A 21,764-nucleotide genomic window follows, 5' to 3' on the forward strand; every position below is an offset into this window, starting at 1 on the left:
TCTCATTTTCTTAGGTACATATTCACAAAGTATTTTGGGTACAATTTAATTTGTTTTGGGTACAAAATCACACATATATATAAATAGGAGCCTAGAATCTCTATATATTTACACTACCTCGTCGTGTACCAAAGTGTTATCGGTTCAGAGGACGGGAGGTTTTCAGAAAGTTTTCAACAACATCTTTAATATTTAAATTGTTCTTTTTGTAATGTTAGACCAATAACAATATTATGTTATTATTATGGCATATCAATACGTTGGATCGCTCTCCGTTGCGTTCGTTTATAGAAAATATTTTAAAATTAAAATCATCGAGCGTGAAATCCATTACGGTTTCGGATTTAGACTTACACATTTGATGGCGACAATCACGAAGAAATAAGAAAAAAATAACAGTAAAGACTGCTCTGCAGATCCATAAATAGTAAATAGTTGACGAAAAATAGTAAATTATGTATTTTCTTTTGAATTTGAATCTATTTCGGAATTTCTTTATGATAGCTTACCAACTTTTGCATATTTTGCTTCCATGTGTCACATGCAGTACGTGCTTCCGGTTTCAGATATGATAGCTAAAATTGCAAGTATTTTGACCATTTCTCGTAAAATGCATTATTTTGCTATTGAATGGTTTACCTAGAATGTATATCAGTTCAGATTTTGCGTATCATCCAATATTTGTCATTTTTCGCAGTGTTTGTTGACTTTGTTCCACTCAACAAATCGCGAGTTAGGCCACGCCCAAACGTATCACTGACGTTTGTCGGCTTGTCAATGTGTCGGAAAGTTTATCAAACGAAATCATTTGCAAACTCTTTAAAAATGAAATTCTTTTTACAAAGATTTATACATGCGTGTCAATAATTCTAGAAAATTAAAATTAACTTAGATGTAACAAAATGATTGTAATAGTCTAACGGGATAACTATGCATGTGGAGTTGTTTGTTTACCGCCGTTGCCATGATCGTACAAGTTCCATCCAATCGATGATGTTACGATTCCGATTGTTTTTGTTTACAATTAGTTACACCGAAAGTTGCTATTTTTTAGAAATAAAGGAACATGAGTGTTTTCCTTTCGTCAGCAAACAAAAAATTATGATCGAATAGGAAAAATGATGAAATTATAAAGAAAATATCGGACTGCATGCCGCTCAACGTGAAGTGACAAAAGTCAACATTCCTGGTAGTTGTGTGCCGAAAAGTTGGGCCGAAACTTTTTTAACTCGCGATATTTTCTTTTTGAGGTAAATAAATGACTGAACGTTTTGATATTGAGCAAGCTGAGCATTTATGCATGTCATACGTAATTTAAATGTTACGCAAAGCCTTCTTGGTAAATAGATATGGCGAGTTTTATTTTGGGGTGTTGTTATGCTATTCGCCTGTCGAATGGGTTCGACATCAGATGCACGGGGATGGACACCTCTGTCGAATGGGTTCGACGTTAGCGTGCAGAGCTTTAATGAATTTCTTATGATTCATTTAATGAACTAACATAATGTATATATCCAACATTAAATATCTAAAAATAGTTATCATTGTGTATAATTCTTAGAATACTATCTCTATTACATCATAGCCATACATTCCTGTTTAAGCTGAGAACCACACTACAAAATTTAAATAAACTTCACTTCACTGCCAAGTTCACTTCTAATAGTTGTGAGGGTAACCCTATCCCTCGCAAGAGACGCCACATCGCATGTGAAGGTGGGAATCACCTCACTTCTTTCAACCAATAACTCTCATCAACTTGATGCAGATATATGGGGAGGCGGGAGGGATAAATTCCTGACATAAAAGAGGTAGTATTCTTAGAATTAAACACAATGATAAGCACTCTTATTGATGGCGGGCATAATACCAAGTCTGATATGGTGTATGGGATTTCTGTCAGTGGCAGGGTGTATGGGATTTCTGTCAGTGGTAGGGTGTTTGGGGTTTCTGCCAGTGGCAGGGTGTATGGGATTTCAGTCAGTGGTAGGATGTATGGGATTTCAGCCAGTGATAGGGTGAATGGGATTTCTGTCTGTGGTAGGGTGTATGGGATTTCAGCCAGTGGTAGGGTGTATGGGATTTCAGCCAGTTGCAGGATGTATGGGATTTCTGTCAGTGGTAGGGTGTATGGGATTTCAGCAAGTGGCAGGGTGTATGGGATTTCAGCCAGTGGCTGGGTGTATGGGATTTCAGCCAGTGGCAGGGTGTATGGGATTTCAGCCACTGGTAGAGTGTATGGGATTTCAGCAAGTGGTAGGGTGTATGGGATTTCAGCCAGTGGTAGGGTGTATGGGATTTCAGCAAGTGGCAGGATGTATGGGATTTCAGCCAGTGGTATGGTGTATGGGATTTCAGCCAGTGGCAGGGTGTATGGGATTTCAGCCAGTGGTAGGGTGTATGGGATTTCAGCCAGTGGCAGGGTGTAAGGGATTTCAGCCAGTGGCAGGGTGTATGGGATTTCCGCCAGTGGCAGGATGTATGGGATTTCAGTCAGTGGTAGGGTGTATGGGATTTCTGTCTGTGGTAGGGTGTATGGGATTTCAGCCAGTGGCAGGGTGTATGGGATTTCAGCCAGTGGCAGGGTGTATGGGATTTCAGCCAGTGGCAAGGGTGTATGGGATTTCAGTCAGTGGTAGGGTGTATGGGATTTCTGTCTGTGGTAGAGTGTATGGGATTTCAGCCAGTGGTAGGGTGTTTGGGATTTCAGCCAATGGCAGGGTGTTTGGGACATCTGCCAGTGGTAGGGTGTATGGTTTTTCAGCCAGTGGCAGGATGTATGGGATTTCTGCCAGTGAAAACATGTATGGGATTTCAGTCAGTGGTAGGATGTATGGGATTTCAGCCAGTGGTAGGGTGTATGGGATTTCAGCCAGTGGTAGGGTGTATGGGATTTCAGTCAGTGGTAGGATGTATAGGATTTCTGTCAGTGGTAGGGTGTATGGGATTTCAGTCAGTGGTAGGATGTATGGGATTTCTGTCTGTGGTAGGGTGTATGGGATTTCAGCCAGTGGTAGGATGTATGGGATTTCTGTCTGTGGTAGGGTGTATGGGATTTCAGTCAGTGGTAGGATGTATGGGATTTCTGTCTGTGGTAGGGTGTATGGGATTTGAGCCAGTGGTAGGGTGTATGGGATTTCAGCCAGTGGCAGGGTGTATGGGATTTCAGCCAGTGGTAGGGTGTATGGGATTTCAGTCAGTGGTAGGATGTATAGGATTTCTGTCAGTGGTAGGGTGTATGGGATTTCAGTCAGTGGTAGGATGTATGGGATTTCTGTCTGTGGTAGGGTGTATGGGATTTCAGCCAGTGGTAGGATGTATGGGATTTCAGTCAGTGGTAGGGTGTATGGGATTTCTGTCAGTGGTAGGGTGTATGGGATTTCAGTCAGTGGTAGGATGTATGGGATTTCTGTCAGTGGTAGGGTGTATGGGATTTCAGTCAGTGGTACGATGTATGGGATTTCTGTCTGTGGTAGGATGTATGGGATTTCAGCCAGTGGTAGGATGTATAGGATTTCTGTCTGTGGTAGGATGTATGGGTTTTTAGTCAGTGGTAGGGTGTATGGGATTTCTGTCTGTGGTGGGGTGTATGGGATTTCAGCCAGTGGTAGGGTGTATGGGATTTCAGCCAGTGGCAGGGTGTATGGGAATTCAGCCAGTGGCAGGGTGTATGGGGTTTCAGCCAGTGGCAGGGTGTATGGGATTTCAGCCAGTGGTAGAGTGTATGGGATTTCAGCCAGTGGCAGGGTGTTTGGGATTTCTGCCAGTGGCAGGATGTATGGGACATCTGCCAGTGAAAACAAGTATGGGACATCTGCCAGTGGTAGGGTGTATGGTATTTCAGCCAGTGGCAGGATGTATGGGATTTCTGCCAGTGAAAACATGCATGGGATTTCAGCCAGTGGCAGGGTGTATGGGATTTCAGCCAGTGGTAGGGTGTATGGGATTTCAGCCAGTGGTAGGGTGTATGGGATTTCAGTCAGTGGTAGGATGTATAGGATTTCTGTCAGTGGTAGGGTGTATGGGATTTCAGTCAGTGGTAGGATGTATGGGATTTCTGTCTGTGGTAGGGTGTATGGGATTTCAGCCAGTGGTAGGATGTATGGGATTTCTGTCTGTGGTAGGGTGTATGGGATTTCAGTCAGTGGTAGGATGTATGGGATTTCTGTCTGTGGTAGGGTGTATGGGATTTGAGCCAGTGGTAGGGTGTATGGGATTTCAGCCAGTGGCAGGGTGTATGGGATTTCAGCCAGTGGTAGGGTGTATGGGATTTCAGTCAGTGGTAGGATGTATAGGATTTCTGTCAGTGGTAGGGTGTATGGGATTTCAGTCAGTGGTAGGATGTATGGGATTTCTGTCTGTGGTAGGGTGTATGGGATTTCAGCCAGTGGTAGGATGTATGGGATTTCAGTCAGTGGTAGGGTGTATGGGATTTCTGTCAGTAGTAGGGTGTATGGGATTTCAGTCAGTGGTAGGATGTATGGGATTTCTGTCAGTGGTAGGGTGTATGGGATTTCAGTCAGTGGTACGATGTATGGGATTTCTGTCTGTGGTAGGATGTATGGGATTTCAGCCAGTGGTAGGATGTATAGGATTTCTGTCAGTGGTAGGGTGTATGGGATTTCAGTCAGTGGTAGGATGTATGGGATTTCTGTCTGTGGTAGGGTGTATGGGATTTCAGCCAGTGGCAGGATGTATGGGATTTCAGCCAGTGGCAGGATGTATGGGATTTCTGTCTGTGGTAGGGTGTATGGGATTTCTGTCTGTGGCAGGGTGTAGGGGAATTCAGCCAGTGGCATGATGTATGGGATTTTAGCCAGTGGTAGGGTGTATGGGATTTCAGCCAGTGGCAGGATGTATGGGATTTTAGTCAGTGGTAGGGCGTATGGGATTTCAGCCAGTGGTAGGGTGTATGGGATTTCAGCCAGTGGCAGGGTGTATGGGAATTCAGCCAGTGGCAGGATGTATGGGAATTCAGCCAGTGGTAGAGTGTATGGGGTTTCAGCCAGTGGCAGGGTGTATGGGATTTCAGCCAGTGGTAGAGTGTATGGGATTTCAGCCAGTGGCAGGGTGTTTGGGATTTCTGCCAGTGGCAGGACGTATGGGACATCTGCCAGTGAAAACATGTATGGGACATCTGCCAGTGGTAGGGTGTATGGTATTTCAGCCAGTGGCAGGATGTATGGGATTTCTGCCAGTGAAAACATGTATGGGATTTCAGCCAGTGGCGTAATGTATGGGATTTCAGCCAGTGGTAGGATGTATGGGATTTCTGTCTGTGGTAGGGTGTATGGGATTTCTGTCTGTGGCAGGGTGTATGGGATTTCCGCCAGTGGCAGGATGTATGGGATTTCAGCCAGTGGCAGGATGTATGGGATTTCAGCCAGTGGCAGGATGTATGGGATTTCTGTCTGTGGTAGGGTGTATGGGATTTCTGTCTGTGGTAGGGTGTATGGGATTTCAGCCAGTGGAAGGGTGTATGGGATTTCAGCCAGTGGCAGGACGTATGGGAATTCAGCCAGTGGCAGGGTGTATGGGATTTTAGTCAATGGTAGGGTGTATGGGAATTCAGCCAGTGGCAGGATGTATGGGATTTCAGCCAGTGGCAAGGGTGTATGGGATTTCAGCCAGTGGCAAGGGTGTATAGGATTTCAGTCAGTGGTAGGGTGTATGGGATTTCTGTCTGTGGTAGAGTGTATGGGATTTCAGCCAGTGGTAGCGTGTTTGGGATTTCAGCCAGTGGCAGGGTGTTTGGGATTTCTGCCAGTGGCAGGATGTATGGGACATCTGCCAGTGAAAACATGTATGGGACATCTGCCAGTGGTAGGGTGTATGGTATTTCAGCCAGTGGCAGGATGTATGGGATTTCTGCCAGTGAAGACATGTATGGGATTTCAGCCAGTGGCAGGGTGTATGGGATTTCAGCCAGTGGCAGGGTGTATGGGATTTCTGTCTGTGGTGGGGTGTATGGGATTTCAGCCAGTGGTAGGGTGTATGGGATTTCAGCCAGTGGTAGGATGTATGGGATTTCAGCCAGTGGCAGGGTGTATGGGATTTCAGCCAGTGGTAGGGTGTATGGGATTTCAGCCAGTGGTAGGGTGTATGGGATTTCAGCCAGTGGTAGGGTGTATGGGATTTCAGCCAGTGGCAAGGGTGTATGGGATTTCAGCCAGTGGTAGGATGTATGGGATTTCAGCCAGTGGCAGGGTGTATGGGATTTCAGCCAGTGGTAGGGTGTATGGGATTTCAGCCAGTGGTAGGGTGTATGGGATTTCAGCCAGTGGTAGGGTGTATGGGATTTAAGCAAGTGGCAGGATGTATGGGATTACTGTCTGTGGCAGGGTGTATGGGAATTCAGCCAGTAGCAGGATGTATGGGATTTCAGCCAGTGGTAAGGTGTATGGGATTTCAGCCAGTGGCGGGATGTATTGGACTTTAGTCAGTGGTAGGGTGGATGGGATTTCTGTCTGTGGTAGGGTGTATGGGATTTCAGCCAGTGGCAGGGTTTATGGGATTTCTGTCAGTGGTAGGGTGTTTTAGGATTTCTGCCAGTGGCAGGGTGTATGGGATTTTTGTCAGTGGTAGGGTGTATGGGATTTCACCCAGTGGCAGGATGTATGGGATTTCAGCAAGTGGCAGGATGTATGTGATTTCTGTCTGTGGTAGGGTGTATGTGATTTCTGTCAGTGGCAGGGTGTGTGGGATTTCAGTCAGTGGTAGGGTGTGTTGGATTTGTGTCTGTGGTAGGGGATTTCTGTCTGTGGTAGGGTGTATGGGACCATTTTGGTTGAACTCAGTAATAACACATGCAACATTATCATAACAAAAATTATTTTTCTTGGGTGAAACTTCAACCATTTTCAAACACTTAAGGGTTTACCAACATCAAATGTGACATCCAGTATTGTGATGTCATTATACCAGGTATTCCATACCAGGTATTCCATATCAGGGGCCATTCAGCTTGGCCACATGCAATTCAAGGACTATTTTTAGAACTTTCATCAGCAAATTTTCTTTTCCAAAAATGCTACAATGTTAACACTACTATTTTAGAACCAAATAACCTTTGGTATGGCTTGACATTGTACTCATAAGGATAGATTTAGAGTCAATGTCCAAAGGTGCAATACAAAATTTATTTCTTCAACAGGTACTATGGTGAGAAAAAAAATCAACAAGTGACCTAAAGGCAACATTTAAGGCTTTTAATGCCAAACTCAAAGTCAGGTAATTTTTAAGACAGCTGTTGCATTCAAGGGTTTTCAAACCCTGTATGTGGCAACTTATTTCAGTTCAACATTGACCTGGTTTCAAAGCAGTCTGACTAAATCACAAATCGCATGCAACTTTTACGAAAATGTCTCTCGGGTTGTAGTCAATAACTGTGTCTTGTAGCAATATAATGACTTGTGTACAGTGTGGGGCCACACTATCCCCCACACACTATTAGTACATCATGATTCCTTGAGTCTTTCAGCACCCTATGGACATGTAAACATTGTATAGCACCCCTCCTGTACCTTCTCCTTGATGGAGTTGCCTAGCAACTGTACACTCTTCAGGTCGACAGCCCCTTTCAGCCCCTTCTTGCCTTCCTTCTTCTTGCGCTTCTTGCAGCAGCATCGCTTGCACACGCAGTAGGTGCAACACAACAGGAACAGCAGTGCACCAGCACATATCAGGATGATTGCCCATAGTGGCACTGAAAACACATGTGAGGTAACTCAAAGTATATGAAGACAGAGGCATACTTTAAATCTTGAAATGAATATGACTGCTAGCCCATAGCCAAATACATATAAGCGAATCAATATGAATGTGATTCCTCACCTTAATCCAACCTTAATCCAATCACACAGCAAAAAGCACTACTTCCACAAAAACAATACTTAGTGTTTTCCTAAAAACAAAAGATAATTTATGTGTTTACTCTGTAGACAGGCTCATGCCAAGTTCAAAGGAAATCAAATAATTGAACCAACTAAAGTTAAGTTTTTGTCTGCAATGATGGAGTACAATGTTGGAATAAGTGTGATGAAGCCTATCCCCTATTTCGGTTTTAGACTTCAAAACAAGTGATGCTACGCACTGGAGACAATAACAGTAAAATATAAAACATCAGAGTGGAGACTGCTATCCAGGTCAAACTTAGTAAACAGTTAATGATAGATATTAAATTATGTAATTTCTGATGAATCTTTTTCATGATTTCTTGGTGGTAGTTTGATGAAATTTAGCATATTTTGCCTCGATGTGTGAGATGCAGTGCATGCTTCCGGTTTCAGCAACGATAGATAAAATTGGAAGTATTTTGATTATTTTTCGTAATATGCATTATTTTTCTACTTTTCTTCCTATAATGTAAAAAAAGTTTAGATTTTGCATTTCATAAAATATTTTTAATTATTTGCTGTGTTTGTTGACTTTGTTCAACTAAACAAATTGCGAGTTAGGCCACGCCCAAATGTGTTTCTTACGTTGGTCTTCTTCGCAACAGCAAAAAATTAAGATTATAAAGAAAATATCGCACTGCATGCTGCTCAACATGAAGTGCCAAAAGTCAACAATGGCTGCTTGTCAACAGCAGGCCAATGTCAGAGAGTTTATCAAACATAATAATTTGCAAACTCGATAAAAATGAGATTTATTTTACAAAGATATTTACATCCATGTTACTTATAATAGAAAAATAGGTTAGATGTAACTGAATAGTTGTAATAGTATTTCGGGATCACGATTCATGAGGAGTTATTTCTTTACCGCCGTTGCCATGATCGTACAGGTTCCATCCAATCGATGATGTTCAATTCAGAAAGTTGCTAATTTTTAGAAATTAACGAACTGGAGAGTTTTCTTTTCGTCAGCAAACAAAAAATTATGATCGAATATGAAAAATGATAAAATTATAAAGAAAATATTGCATGCCACTCAACGTGAAGTGCCAAAAGTCAACAATGGCCGTTTCTGGTAGTTGTGTACCGAGAAGTGTGTCTGAAATATTTATAACTCGCGATATTTTATTAGGTAAATAAACTACTGAAAGTTTTCATATTGAGCAAGCTGAGCATTTATGCATGTCATACTTAATTTAAATGTTAAATAAAGCCTTCATGCTAAATAGATATGGCCAGTTCTTTTTGGGGTGTCGTTATGCTATTCACCTGTTGAATGGGTTCGACATCAGATGCACGGGAAGTGACACCTCTGACGAATGGGTTCAACATTAGCATTGAGAGCTTTAAAGTATCTTTTTGAAAACATCCCTTCAGTCAAAACATGGGTTTTGGTATGGCTGCAGGATAGTGTTTGTGCTGGACAATGTGTTTGTGTTCAAGACAATTGATGTCTGCAGTGATCCCTGACAATGTGTTAGTGTTCAAGACAATTGATGTTTGCAGCGATCCCTGATAATGTGTTAGTGTTCAAGACAATTGTTGTCTGCAGTGATCCCTGCCAATGTGTTAGTGTTCAAGACAATTGATGTCTGCAGCGATCCCGGACAATGTGTTAGTGTTCAAGACAATTGATGTCTGCAGCGATCCCAGACAATGTGTTAGTGTTCAAGACAATTGATGTCTGCAGCGATCCCTGACAATTTGTTAGTGTTCAAGACAATTGATGTCTGCAGTGATCCCTGACAATATGTTAGTGTTCAAGACAATTGATGTCTGCAGCGATCCCTGCCAATGTGTTAGTGTTCAAGACAATTGATGTCTGCAGCGATCCCTGACAATGTGTTAGTGTTCAAGACAATTGATGTCTGCAGCGATCCCTGACAATGTGTTAGTGTTCAAGACAATTGATGTCTGCAGCGATACCTGACAATGTGTTAGTGTTCAAGACAATTGATGTCTGCAGCGATCCCTGACAATATGTTAGTGTTCAAGACAATTGATGTCTGCAGTGATCCCTGACAATATGTTAGTGTTCAAGACAATTGATGTCTGCAGCGATCCCTGACAATGTGTAAGTGTTCAAGACAATTGATGTCTGCAGCGATCCCTGCCAATGTGTTAGTGTTCAAGACAATTGATGTCTAAAGCGATCCCTGACAATGTGTTAGTGTTCAAGACAATTGATGTCTAAAGAGATCCCTGCCAATGTGTTAGTGTTCAAGACAATTGATGTCTAAAGCGATCCCTGCCAATGTGTTAGTGTTCAAGACAATTGATGTCTGCAGCGATCCCTGACAATATGTTAGTGTTCAAGACAATTGATGTCTGCAGTGATCCCTGACAATATGTTAGTGTTCAAGACAATTGATGTCTGCAGCGATCCCTGACAATGTGTAAGTGTTCAAGACAATTGATGTCTGCAGCGATCCCTGCCAATGTGTTAGTGTTCAAGACAATTGATGTCTAAAGAGATCCCTGACAATGTGTTAGTGTTCAAGACAATTGATGTCTGCAGCCATCCCTGACAATGTGTTAACTATCTATGACACTGCAGGAGATTTACAGGCATGGAACTGTCTACTGGATCATCCAATTTCATATGCTTATTAGCACATTAGGTGTCAATTATCATTGGCAAGATTATCAACCTTTGCCCTGATGAGCTCAGTTGATATAATTGATGTTTGCCACATGTTTAGTGAATCTGTCACCCATACATTCTACATGCAATTAACATGTGTTTTTTTTCCCATTCATCTGACTCATTAATGGTGCAAATGACTTTTGAGACAGACCTATTATACTGTGCAAATCAACATATTGACCTCTATGAAGGTCATTCAATCAATAATAACCGTGCTGACCTGGTGTTATTCAAACAATTGCTGGGAGTCAACTTGTTGACATGTTTAATACATGTAACTCAATGAAACAGCTGAAGTGTTATTAGCATGATGCTTGTACGATCGATGCTTCCCTGCAAAGACGTGTCTGTTGTTTTGCCTGGCCATCATAAATTACCTCCATTTGGATACATTGAGCAGTGCCCATTCAAACATACACTTTAGAAAACATTAATATTCACAGACAGCGACCAATTAAATTAAAAATATTAGCAGGACATCCCAGTGCAGTATCATTTGATGCTTAATCCTGCTAAACTGTTGTTTGAACTGGGGAACCATCTCATGAGCGTGAGTTAGTTTGCTAACTTGTAGTGAGCAATGTTTCATATTAATGAAGTGAGCGATGTTAACCATTAACGACGGAGAAAACAGCCGCATTCTTTGATTCACTACTACTACCGGTACTACTTTTGAGGACATGCCACAAGATGACCGGTGTGCTCCACTTGCCGATTACATCACTAACACCAAGTTTGAGGGTGACTGCCAGAAACACCAGTGGACAAACAACAACCTCGAGGCAGTGCTTCAAACCTTCTTAAAATGTGAATGTATAAACAAACATTTATTTGACTTAGTGTATTTGCATATGCATTTTGGAAGAAATAATAACAAAATAATGAATGTAGAGCAATGTGTACACCAATGTATACTTTCATCTAGTGTACGTAATATAATGTCTAATTTGGTAACCTCTAAATATTTACTCTTTGCTTTGGCAATAACCCCCCTCTTAATCAGGATTAAGCAAGGCACCTGCACAACTGACTTTGACAAAAATTCACACATTGTCTCTGTAGACATTAAAATTAAGTTGATCACCGTCCTGTGAATGAACCAGTGAGCTTAATTATACTTGGGTATAAACAGAAGGTGAGGTGAGGTGAAATTGGGTTTAATGTCGCGTCCAAGATTATTGCACTTATATAGCGACATGCATGCATGTGTGTGTGTGGCTGCATGTACTAGTCTGAACTGATGCCGATTTATAGTGCTAGCTCACTGAGATACCATGCTGCAGTTTAACATAAATGCCCCACTCAGACACAGTATACTGACTCCGAGCCGACCAATCCTTGTTTCATCCCCTTAATGCCGAGCGCCAGACAGGGTAACAACAAGTCCCATCTTATAAACGTCTTTTGGTGCGACGCGGCCGGGGATCGAACCCCAGACCTTCCGTTCTCCGGGTGGACGTTTTACCACTAGACCACAGAGGCGGTCGGTATTAACAGAAAGAACAACAATTGTGAGTGAGTGAGTGCTTGAGTTTGGTTTTACACCGTTTTTAACAGTATTCCAGTTATACAACAATTGTGACAAATGATGATAATGTATGAAGCCTTAGGAAGAAAGCCAATAAGAATAAGGTGATTGGATGTATTGAATTCTAATTGATGTATGGGTGGTAGGTAGGCTGATGGGATGAAATAACCATGGTCTCTGTTGATGATTGTGTTAAATCTTTTGATTTCGAATGCTTCAGTTAGTTTTCTGATGGTGTTGTTTTTTAGGATGGAGGCAAAGGCAATGGGGCTGGTCCACTGGATCTTGTAGATCCGAGACACCAAGTTAACTCTCTCTTCCATTACTCAAATATTAACATGACTAAGGACAGGCTGTCTCTACTTATGCTAACCAACACTTAAAACAGTTTTTCAAAATAGAGCCACAAGGCTCTGGAACTGACCTTAGTTTTTCTGGAATTTCGTATTAGATCAGAATGGTCATACAAGCAGAAAGATAGTTGTGTTTAACACCAGTGTGAACAGTATGTCAGTATCATGGCATATCAGCTTCATGTGAGTAAAGTGTCTAAACTATGAGTTTAAAAATGAGCATGTAATTCCAAAGGCTAATTTCCCTGTAGCCATGACAAGTATGAGTCTTATGTCATAGCGACTGATTTATGACATCCATTGTCTGAAGAACATTAATCAACGTCGGACTGACACGCGTTGTTAATTTGGTGGAGATTCCGGGTATGACAGACTTCTTAGTCTGTACTTTCCTGTACCTCTTTGCAGCATGGCATATGGTTCACAAAACTGTAGGAAGTGACAGTCTCTTATTAAAAGGATATACTACCTTCCTGAAGGCCAATTAACAAGATTGAAGAAAGAACAAGAACCTCTCCGATCAAGAACAAGTTCTCCGATCCCAAACCTTCCCTGCTCGAATATCTTAGCAACACTGCTAAGACTTCCCCTTCAAGATGTCGTTCCTGCACATGACCTAAGAAAAGAAGTATACACGCCTATCCCACAGAGACCCGACCACAGCCATCTTCATGCAGACCCTGCACAATACAGAAACCGCCTCACGGGCACCTACAAGATGGACACTGTGTACAAGATATCTCATGGGGACTTACTAATTTGTGTTTACTTACATGGACTCAATCAAGGATATATATTGTGTGACTGTTGAATAGTATGATTAATCAAAGCCAGTATATTAATGCCAAAATGTGTCTTTCCAAAATTCTGTTTTGTATATGTGCAATATACTCCAAATTACATCTTTAGTCAAGCTAGATCTTTGAAGTTATTGTGTAGGGAATCTTTGAAATGTCTCCAGGCCACGCCAGACATATAGTTGCAGCTAGGGCCCAGACGAACCTAAGCTGTAGGGTTATCGAGTCACACCTTAAAGCTCGACTCGTAATTTCAAAAATCTAAACGACAAAATTTGTCATTTGTTACAAGTTATTACATGTAATGTGCACAGTTTGGCACAAAATTGAATGTATTGTCTAGGACATTGAATTCAGATTAGGGATATTCTTGGGTAAGCCACCCACACACATGTATATTGTATGTCATTATTAAGTAATTAACAGCACAGCAGTATTCAGCATTTCAAAAATTTTATGTCGGAATTAAGGATTATTATTTTCCTTGGGCATCGCACCCACAATATCTGGGCAAGCTCTGTCAAAGACACGGGAAGCGCACCCAATGTATTTAAAAGGGCAAAAGTACCCACAAGTACCGTTTGAGTCACGCGGTAAAGCTAGACTCCTGGTTTCAAATTTCTTTATGCGAAATATTTGCTGAGATGTTTAATTTGTACTTTTTATGACATTACTCATTATCATTATTCGGTACTGAGTCGCACCGCCAAACTAGACTCCTGAATTCAAAGAACCTTCAGTGATATATTTATTGAATCTGTGCAAAGCGGTAATTACCTTGTAGTGAAATTGCACATTACAAAGATCACTTGGTTAGTTTTCAAACTGGCACTAAATCGAACTGGCTAGATGATCACTTTCATACCGTCATTGCATAGATATATTTGTTGCATAAGGAATTTATATAACTGATTTTGATCACATTTGCATGGTTGTTTTCCTTGGTGAAAAAGTTCACACATATCAATTTGGACTCATGTAAGCTTGGGATCCAAGCTTCACGTAACGGAGGGAAGTTGTCATAGCGACTGATTTACGACATCCATTGTCTGAAGAACATTTGATTGCAAAGGCTCATTACCCTGGAGCCATGACATCTATATGCCTTGAAACACTTACTAACTAAATGTCAGGTGACTATGGCTATATATAAGCCTTGGTCCAAAGAGGGAAAAAAAGGAAGAAGAAAAGAAAGGTCTTACCCTTAGCCTAGCTAGGGTTTGGCTGGGTGCTCCGGGGCACCAAGACAACAACCACAACCACTATGTGCTGACATGGCACAAAGTGTCTTTTGTATGTATATATCTACATGTATAAAGTAAAACTGTATATACCACAAGTCATCATCTCCAAGTTGTCACTTCCTACAGGAACCTTACGTCGGCCCCTTGCATATACGAGTATGCAAATTGTTCATTAATCAACCTACGTCGCCTCTTGCATATACGAGTATGCAAATTATTCATTAATCAACGTCGGACTGACACGCGTTGTTACTTAACTTAACATACCTAATCATTTTCAGCCCTGTTGGGACATAGGCTACAACGATGTATGAGTCAAGAACCAGTTAATTGCCATTACATATAAGATACTAATCCTAATTGTTACCATTGTATTGTATATTGACTGTGAGCCATCTGAGCAGTTCAACTATGTCACTTTTCATTATTACTGTTGTTTATATTTATGATTTAATCCATGTTAGATGACTTTGACCTACACAAGCCTTGGTCCAACACAACAACCAGGCCCATAGCACTTCTTGAATATATATCTGCTTGTATAAAGTCACATTTGTATATAACATAAGCTACCAGACTGGATATTCCTACTGACAACCGTACACAGATCCCCTGCATTATAGGAATATGCAAAAAAAACTAAATATGTGGTTGGCTGCATGCGTTACAGACACATGTAACATTGGTAATGTGACAATCTGCATATTCCTATATCTTATAAGTAATGGCAATTAAGTGTTTCTAGACTTATACATGTCATGACTACAGAGTCATTAGCCTTTGTAATTAAACGTTTATTCAGATAATGGCTGTTCCAAATGGGTCGCCATGACAATGATATTCAGCAATTGACAAGGTGGTGCATGGATTGTGGGCTGTTCCCACATGTGGAAGAGGCAACAGGAGAAGAACATAACAGTTAGTCTTAGTCTAAATTGGGGAGAACATTAGCACACATTCAGAAAGACTTCCAGAGACTGTTGAAAGACTGCATGCACACCATCAAGGTTGAGAGTGATTCATTTACTGCAATAGGCACTCCAGGCACAAAGAAAATTGACTAAGGAAGGCACTTATTACAGCCATACACAAGAAGTTAGACAGGATGTCAAAGATCAAGCAGAAGAGAACAAACTTTATTCAAACGTTGAAGAAACTAAAACTTTTGTGACAGAAGTTTACAAGACACATGATTGTATTTCGTAAAACTTTCTCTTTTCCCGTTATGGTACAAGCATTTCCTTACCACTGTAATCAGTATTGTTGTGCATGTTGTCTCATAATAGAACACCTGAAATGATCATATCACACAGACATGTTTTACCTTTGATTCTGTGCACTACTGGTGATTTAGTAAACAATGCCCTACATCATTACTTTCATGATTTTTATTGAAAAGACTAAAAGAAAGTAATTGACAACCATTATTTTACCACCACAAAACCCTCTGACTACTCTAGTTGCCTTCACATGTTTATGTATAACAGGACAACATTTGGTATATGAGTAGGACAGCTTTGGAGGCAGGAACAGTTTGAGGAGTCACTGTTTCATACAGACCAATGACTGATCGTGAAAAGGGAAATACCCTGAAGTGGTCAACTGACGATAGTTAATTAGCAACAATCATGATGATCTACATCTACATCAAATTATGGCATTAATAACATATGCATTTATACTCTGACAATAATGATAGTCTGGTCAGTGTCTTTGTGAATTACCATGAGTTGGTATGCTCTGCTGCGATAGAAACTAACATTTTTACTTCAATAGTCCTTATGATGATAACATTTAGCAAAACCCTTAAAATGGCAAATTCTACTTGTCGATATGATACCTTAAGTATTTGGCAATTATGCAAGGACTATAGGACTAGTGCCAATTTCTAACACTGCTCTGCCAATCAGTTCCCACATGATTCATAAATTAAATGTTAAATAATACTAACAAGAGTTTGCCACTAACGTGGCTATATCCCCCACCCCTTTTGCAGAATTTATGACATACTTAAATCTAAACAAACCCTAACCTTTTTTAACCGAGGTGGAACTTGTCATCGAAATTTAAAAAAAGAAAAAGAGTTTGCCACTAACGTGGCCAAGTCTCCTGCCCAGCAAATGAAGCGTATATTATGTCAACAACAGTGAAATTTGATCACACAAATACATACATTTGAAAATATTCAAAATTTTGTAAGGAGTAAAGGGCATAAGGGGAGCATCTACTTGATGTAAATGCAAAATATCCTGAAGAAACAGAATATAACGCTGCAAAACACAATTTCTATGAAGTTCAAGAAACAAATGAAACCTTCTCCACAAAAACATGATGGAAGTACAAACTGACAAAACCAGTTACTACATTTACTACTGAATTCATTAGGGTGGGAGAAAGAAAAAACATTACAAGTCACATTTTGACTCGTTATAATATCTACATGGAATATTTCTTAAGAAACATAAATAGTACTAGTCTGTGATATGTGATTATGGTCATTACCAGTCCAAACCCAAGATGTTGCTTTGGACATAGTAGATTAAATGCAAAATATTAAGATTAAAAAGTTCAGTTCATTACCACATGATTAACATACAAAGAAATAATGATTGTCACTTCAATATACTACACCTATTCCGTCACACCCCACACAAGATGATGGTCAGTGTATGGAAGTGCAAAGACTCCTGTTGAGATGGGCTCATTACAGAAGATCAAGTCTAAAGTACTCATGGAAATGTAAAAAAAACCTGTTTTGCTGGATTTAATAATCGACACAAAGCATTACGTAGATGTAAATACAAAATAACAAAACAACTGGAAAAGTACTAGTCTGGATTTGCTAGTTTTATCTCAGTGCTCAATACAAAATGTACTTTACAGGAGGTAATTTGTAGGCACTTTCAACATTCAAACATAAAACTAAGTCCAAAGTGACATGGCAGAAACAGGCTATAGGCATTATGCAAATTAGGCTGGAAAAAAGTTATCAAAACAACAATAAAAATAACAGCTATGTTCATGTACATAATAATAATGACATGTAAGTTGTTGTTTGAGAAGGGAATATGTTACTTTTACGTTCCAAAATTTATAAAATGTAAAAGGCACCAGTTGAGCATGTACCTGACAGACCTGCACAGTTTCATGAGAAAATATTGAACGGTTTATGAGTTTTGCTCCGGAAACAAACCCTACCCTCACAGAACCTAAGTCCATCTTGTTGCCATGGAAACGTTGGGCGGGGGATAAATAGATAAAATACTATCACAAGCATAAAATACTCGTATCCCCTGTCAAAGGTATGATGTTCTGTTGCATGCCCCTGACAACAAAAGCTGCCTGGGAGTTTTTCTAAAGTGTCAATGACACTTAACTAAAAACTGATTCCCACCCTGCAAGCTGACCCTGGTACCATTAGCCATCTTAGTGAGACCATCACTAAGATAGCGTTCTTATTAAAAGATCACTTGAAGCAGTGGTTATCACAAGGGGTTTTCATTTGTTTCGAGGAGTTAGAAAATTAGTAAACCCTGGATTTGTTGATATTCAATTTCTGGTGTTAACATGCCAGCAGCAATGTTTTTGCTTTTAGAAAAAAGTCAAAACTCAGTATCTGTGTGTATTATATGCATACTTTCTACACAGCTGTATTTTATACAAATAGGACAGGCATGTAAACATTATCTTATGGATGATTATAAAGATTACAGGCAGATTGGTCAAGAAGTTCGACAGGGAGCATTTTATGGAGTGCGGCATTAATATGACAAACTCTTTCTCTGAAAAAAACAACACACTAAACAAGGGCTCCCTTCTGCATCTAAAATAATGGATCACTATCTAATGAGGAGAAAATTTGTGGATCATTATCGATGGCTTCGAACGTCCTGATGCCATGATGGTTTTACCTTGTATATATGTTTCATTGTACTGCCAGCAATCTGATTGGCTGAAAGGTCAATGTATTCTGCAGACACTTACCAATGAATCTAAACAAATATGGCCCGCCTACTGAGGCAGACTACATTCAACACAATGGAATGTTGGGGGAATACCAATGCAAGTTGAGGGATTCCGCTTTCTCCAATGGCACGCTTACACAAAATTATCTTAATGTTGTTACAGTTATTGTAAATGCTTAAGAGCGCAATCTTAGATTTCGGCTGCAGTTACCATCCACGTGCACAAACTGATTGCAGTATAACATTGATGATTGTAAGTTACAGTCAAAATTCACAATTGGTCTGGACCACTTTTAGTAGCTGAAATCATTGTAGGCCCTAAACATACTTGACTAGAGAGGGTCTGCTTCAAATAAATAATCTGCATTATGTTCAAACATTGTCATTCATTTTGTTAAACTGAGCAATTCAGATAAAACACTTCAAAAACGCGAAGAGAGTATTACAAACTTCACAAAAGAAATATTGTTAATCGTGGTAACGATCAACATCATTATCAAGTCGAAAACCTTTAAATATTTTCCATCCAAGACAATGCTGAAAGAAGTGTTAAGTAACATACCTTTTAGATGGAATACCTGCAAGCTATAGTAATGACCGTGACCTTCTTTATAATGCATAGGGAGCTAATCTTCATTCATGCTGTAGTTGGGAGTTATTTCCCTTTGCATATACTGTATTCGACGTAATAAGCGCCCAGGGCGCTCTCAAAATTAGAAATAGGGGGGCTCTTATTGGAACATTATTTTGTCGAGTTGAAAGATAAATTTCGTGGTTTATGCTGACAGCCTGTAATGTTTATAAACGAGAAATATATTTTTCCAGAATTTAATTGCCCATAAATAAGGGTGCACATAACACACGAGCGCGTATCATATGCGAATAAAATAGTATTGTGTACATTGATCAATCGGAAAGGGAGCTAATTGGGATTGTTCACGAGCCAATATATTAGCAAATATCGCCGTGGGCGCTTATTAGAGCGGGGCGCTTATAACGTCGAATACGGTATGCCTTATTTGACAGGCTTTATGAATTTTGTTTGTTGCTAAAATGCATTGAATGGCTAATGACTTTGAGGCATTCCAGTTTATGTCAATAAATTTAGCAGTCACCTGATCGACATCAAGGCAATAAATGTATTCCTACGCCAGGAATGTTTATCGATCAAATCATATATACCTATTAGGATTTATATGTTCGTTTGTCATTCAACTATTGTTGAGAACATATACCTTTGTTGTAAATTGTAATTATAAGGATTGTCTGTGTATTTCTTTTCGGTACACAGTCAATCCTTACATGTTTGTCCCTGGCAGCTCCTACACCTATCTGGGTCACTACTACCTGCATAAACAGTCACAACCATACACTCCAACATCATGTAGCTATGATCTTCCTCTCTACCTTCCTGAAGCAGCCTTACTCTATCATGTTATGAAGTACATAGACAACACACCATGTATTCTGGACTACTTTTGAAATATCTAACTCAAATCATACATAATAGATATTCCTGACACCGAACACAAAATCCTACCTGTGGACATGACAACTGGTTATTCACTGAGGTTCACAATCAACTGTGCTCATAGGACAGCAAGGTGTCATTTGAAAGTGGTAATACCAGATGCTACAAATCCTATCATGTGATCAGGAATATTCATCAGTGCCTTTGTTCTCATTCCGTGATGCACCAGCTAGTGGTTACAGTCTGCATGAGATACATCCAACTTCACATGCAATAAGTCTGTTCACAGCGATGGAAGTTCTGGATGGACTCTCATTATGAATCTGGTATTCATGTGCGACTGTGATCTCCATCTACACCAGTGACAGGTGACACGAGTGGATGGCCTGGGACACTACCTGCCTGCTACCTGGCTTGTGTTGAACATAATGACATGTGTGGCATATTTAGGGATGTTTTCTGATACACACAACAAGTAATCTCTGTGCTCAAGTGATCCAACCAAACAGTGTGCAACATGCATGTTCAGGCTGAAGGAGGTATGTTCTTTATTGAGAAGTGATAAACTATATGACAGTTCCATTGTACTTACATTTATTTACATTTTCCCAAAACATGGCTTCCAGCTTTCCTATGCCTGTTGGCGCTTCTGTTGACCCCCCTACTTCTGCTGCCACCTGAGTCACATCTCCAACTGGGGGTGCTTCACTTGCAGCTGCGGCAGGGCCTGCTGCAGGGCCACTACCATCTGTATTGCCTGTTACGGCTCTCTCCAAAGCCCGACGGGCTCGGAGTAATGTCTCCATTATGGGCACAGGCATTTACCTGTAGTGCTCACAACAGGACCTGCAACAGAAACATTCTATATGAATCTATAGCAACGCAACAGTCATTCTAAATGCCATCATTAGCAGTATTGGTGTCTGTCTGCCCGCTTCACCTAAGATTTTGATAAAATATGCAAGGTATACGTTACATGTACACATTGTTAAATGGCATCTGAAAGTAATCCTGGTATTAGTTGGGTACATCTACTCATGTAACATGGAAGGATTATAGCATATAGTTTAATTAGAGGCTGGAGAAGCTGGATGTATAGAAACAACAACAAATTGGAAACCTATCTGGTTTTTTTCTGATATTTGTTCATATACAAGCAGAATTACTTAGAAGATGTGGTCATGGATATGATCAGAGTTATAGTTTTTCTAAAAGTCTCAAAAGTTTGTTTTCTGCTCATATTGAACATGTGTAAGGTCCGATCATTTTTATAGCAACTTTCAGTTTGCAAAAAGGGACCTTATATATAGAACACCAAACAAGCTTATGTGTAATACAAAAACTATTCACGAGTTCCATAAAAATGGTATTACACGGGAGCTTGTTAGAGTATTTTATTTATTACTTGATGTTTAGAACTTCTTAAAGCCTCATTTGATCATACTGATCCTGTCCAAACTAGGTCAAGCGTATGAATACAATATTTCAAATGTCGCCTGTACATAGGCAGACATCAATGAGATCCACAGCATAATCCAATTGAGTGTATTGTCATAGCGACTGATTTACAACACCAATTGTCTGAAGAACATTTAATTGCAAAGGCTCATTACCCTGGAGCCATGACATCTATATGAAGAAGAAGAAGAAGAAGAAGAAAATTATTTTATTTACGTGTCACACACTGTACAACAATAACAATAAAAATACACAAATAGTGTGTACAGTGTCCGGCCATTATGGCCTACGAGACACGCAGGACGTCACATACATATGAGTAAAAATGAGAAATATCACAGAACATACATATACATAAAAATGAGTTATCACCAGTTATCACCAGTTATCAGAACATTCTGATACT

At 40.2% G+C, this 21,764-nt stretch overlaps 1 protein-coding gene across 4 annotated transcripts in view; it reads right to left on the reverse strand.

Annotated features, from left to right (window-relative positions):
- LOC139475817 (synaptotagmin-1-like) overlaps positions 1-21,764 on the reverse strand; it is a 147,175-nt gene that overhangs the window by 31,731 nt on the left and 93,680 nt on the right. For all 4 annotated transcript variants that reach the window (XM_071259019.1, XM_071259018.1, XM_071259020.1 and 1 more), the window contains exons 2-3: positions 20,493-20,746; positions 7,524-7,705 (exon numbers count right to left, since the gene is read on the reverse strand). In XM_071259019.1, coding sequence (XP_071115120.1) covers positions 7,524-7,705; positions 20,493-20,721 — 411 coding nt within the window. In that variant the 5' untranslated portion in view covers positions 20,722-20,746. The remainder of the gene's footprint in view (positions 1-7,523; positions 7,706-20,492; positions 20,747-21,764) is intronic.

This window comes from Haliotis cracherodii, unplaced genomic scaffold, assembly GCF_022045235.1.
Source record: "Haliotis cracherodii isolate W230 unplaced genomic scaffold, xgHalCrac1.p SCAF_3, whole genome shotgun sequence".
In the NCBI taxonomy this organism is placed as follows: domain Eukaryota; kingdom Metazoa; phylum Mollusca; class Gastropoda; order Lepetellida; family Haliotidae; genus Haliotis; species Haliotis cracherodii.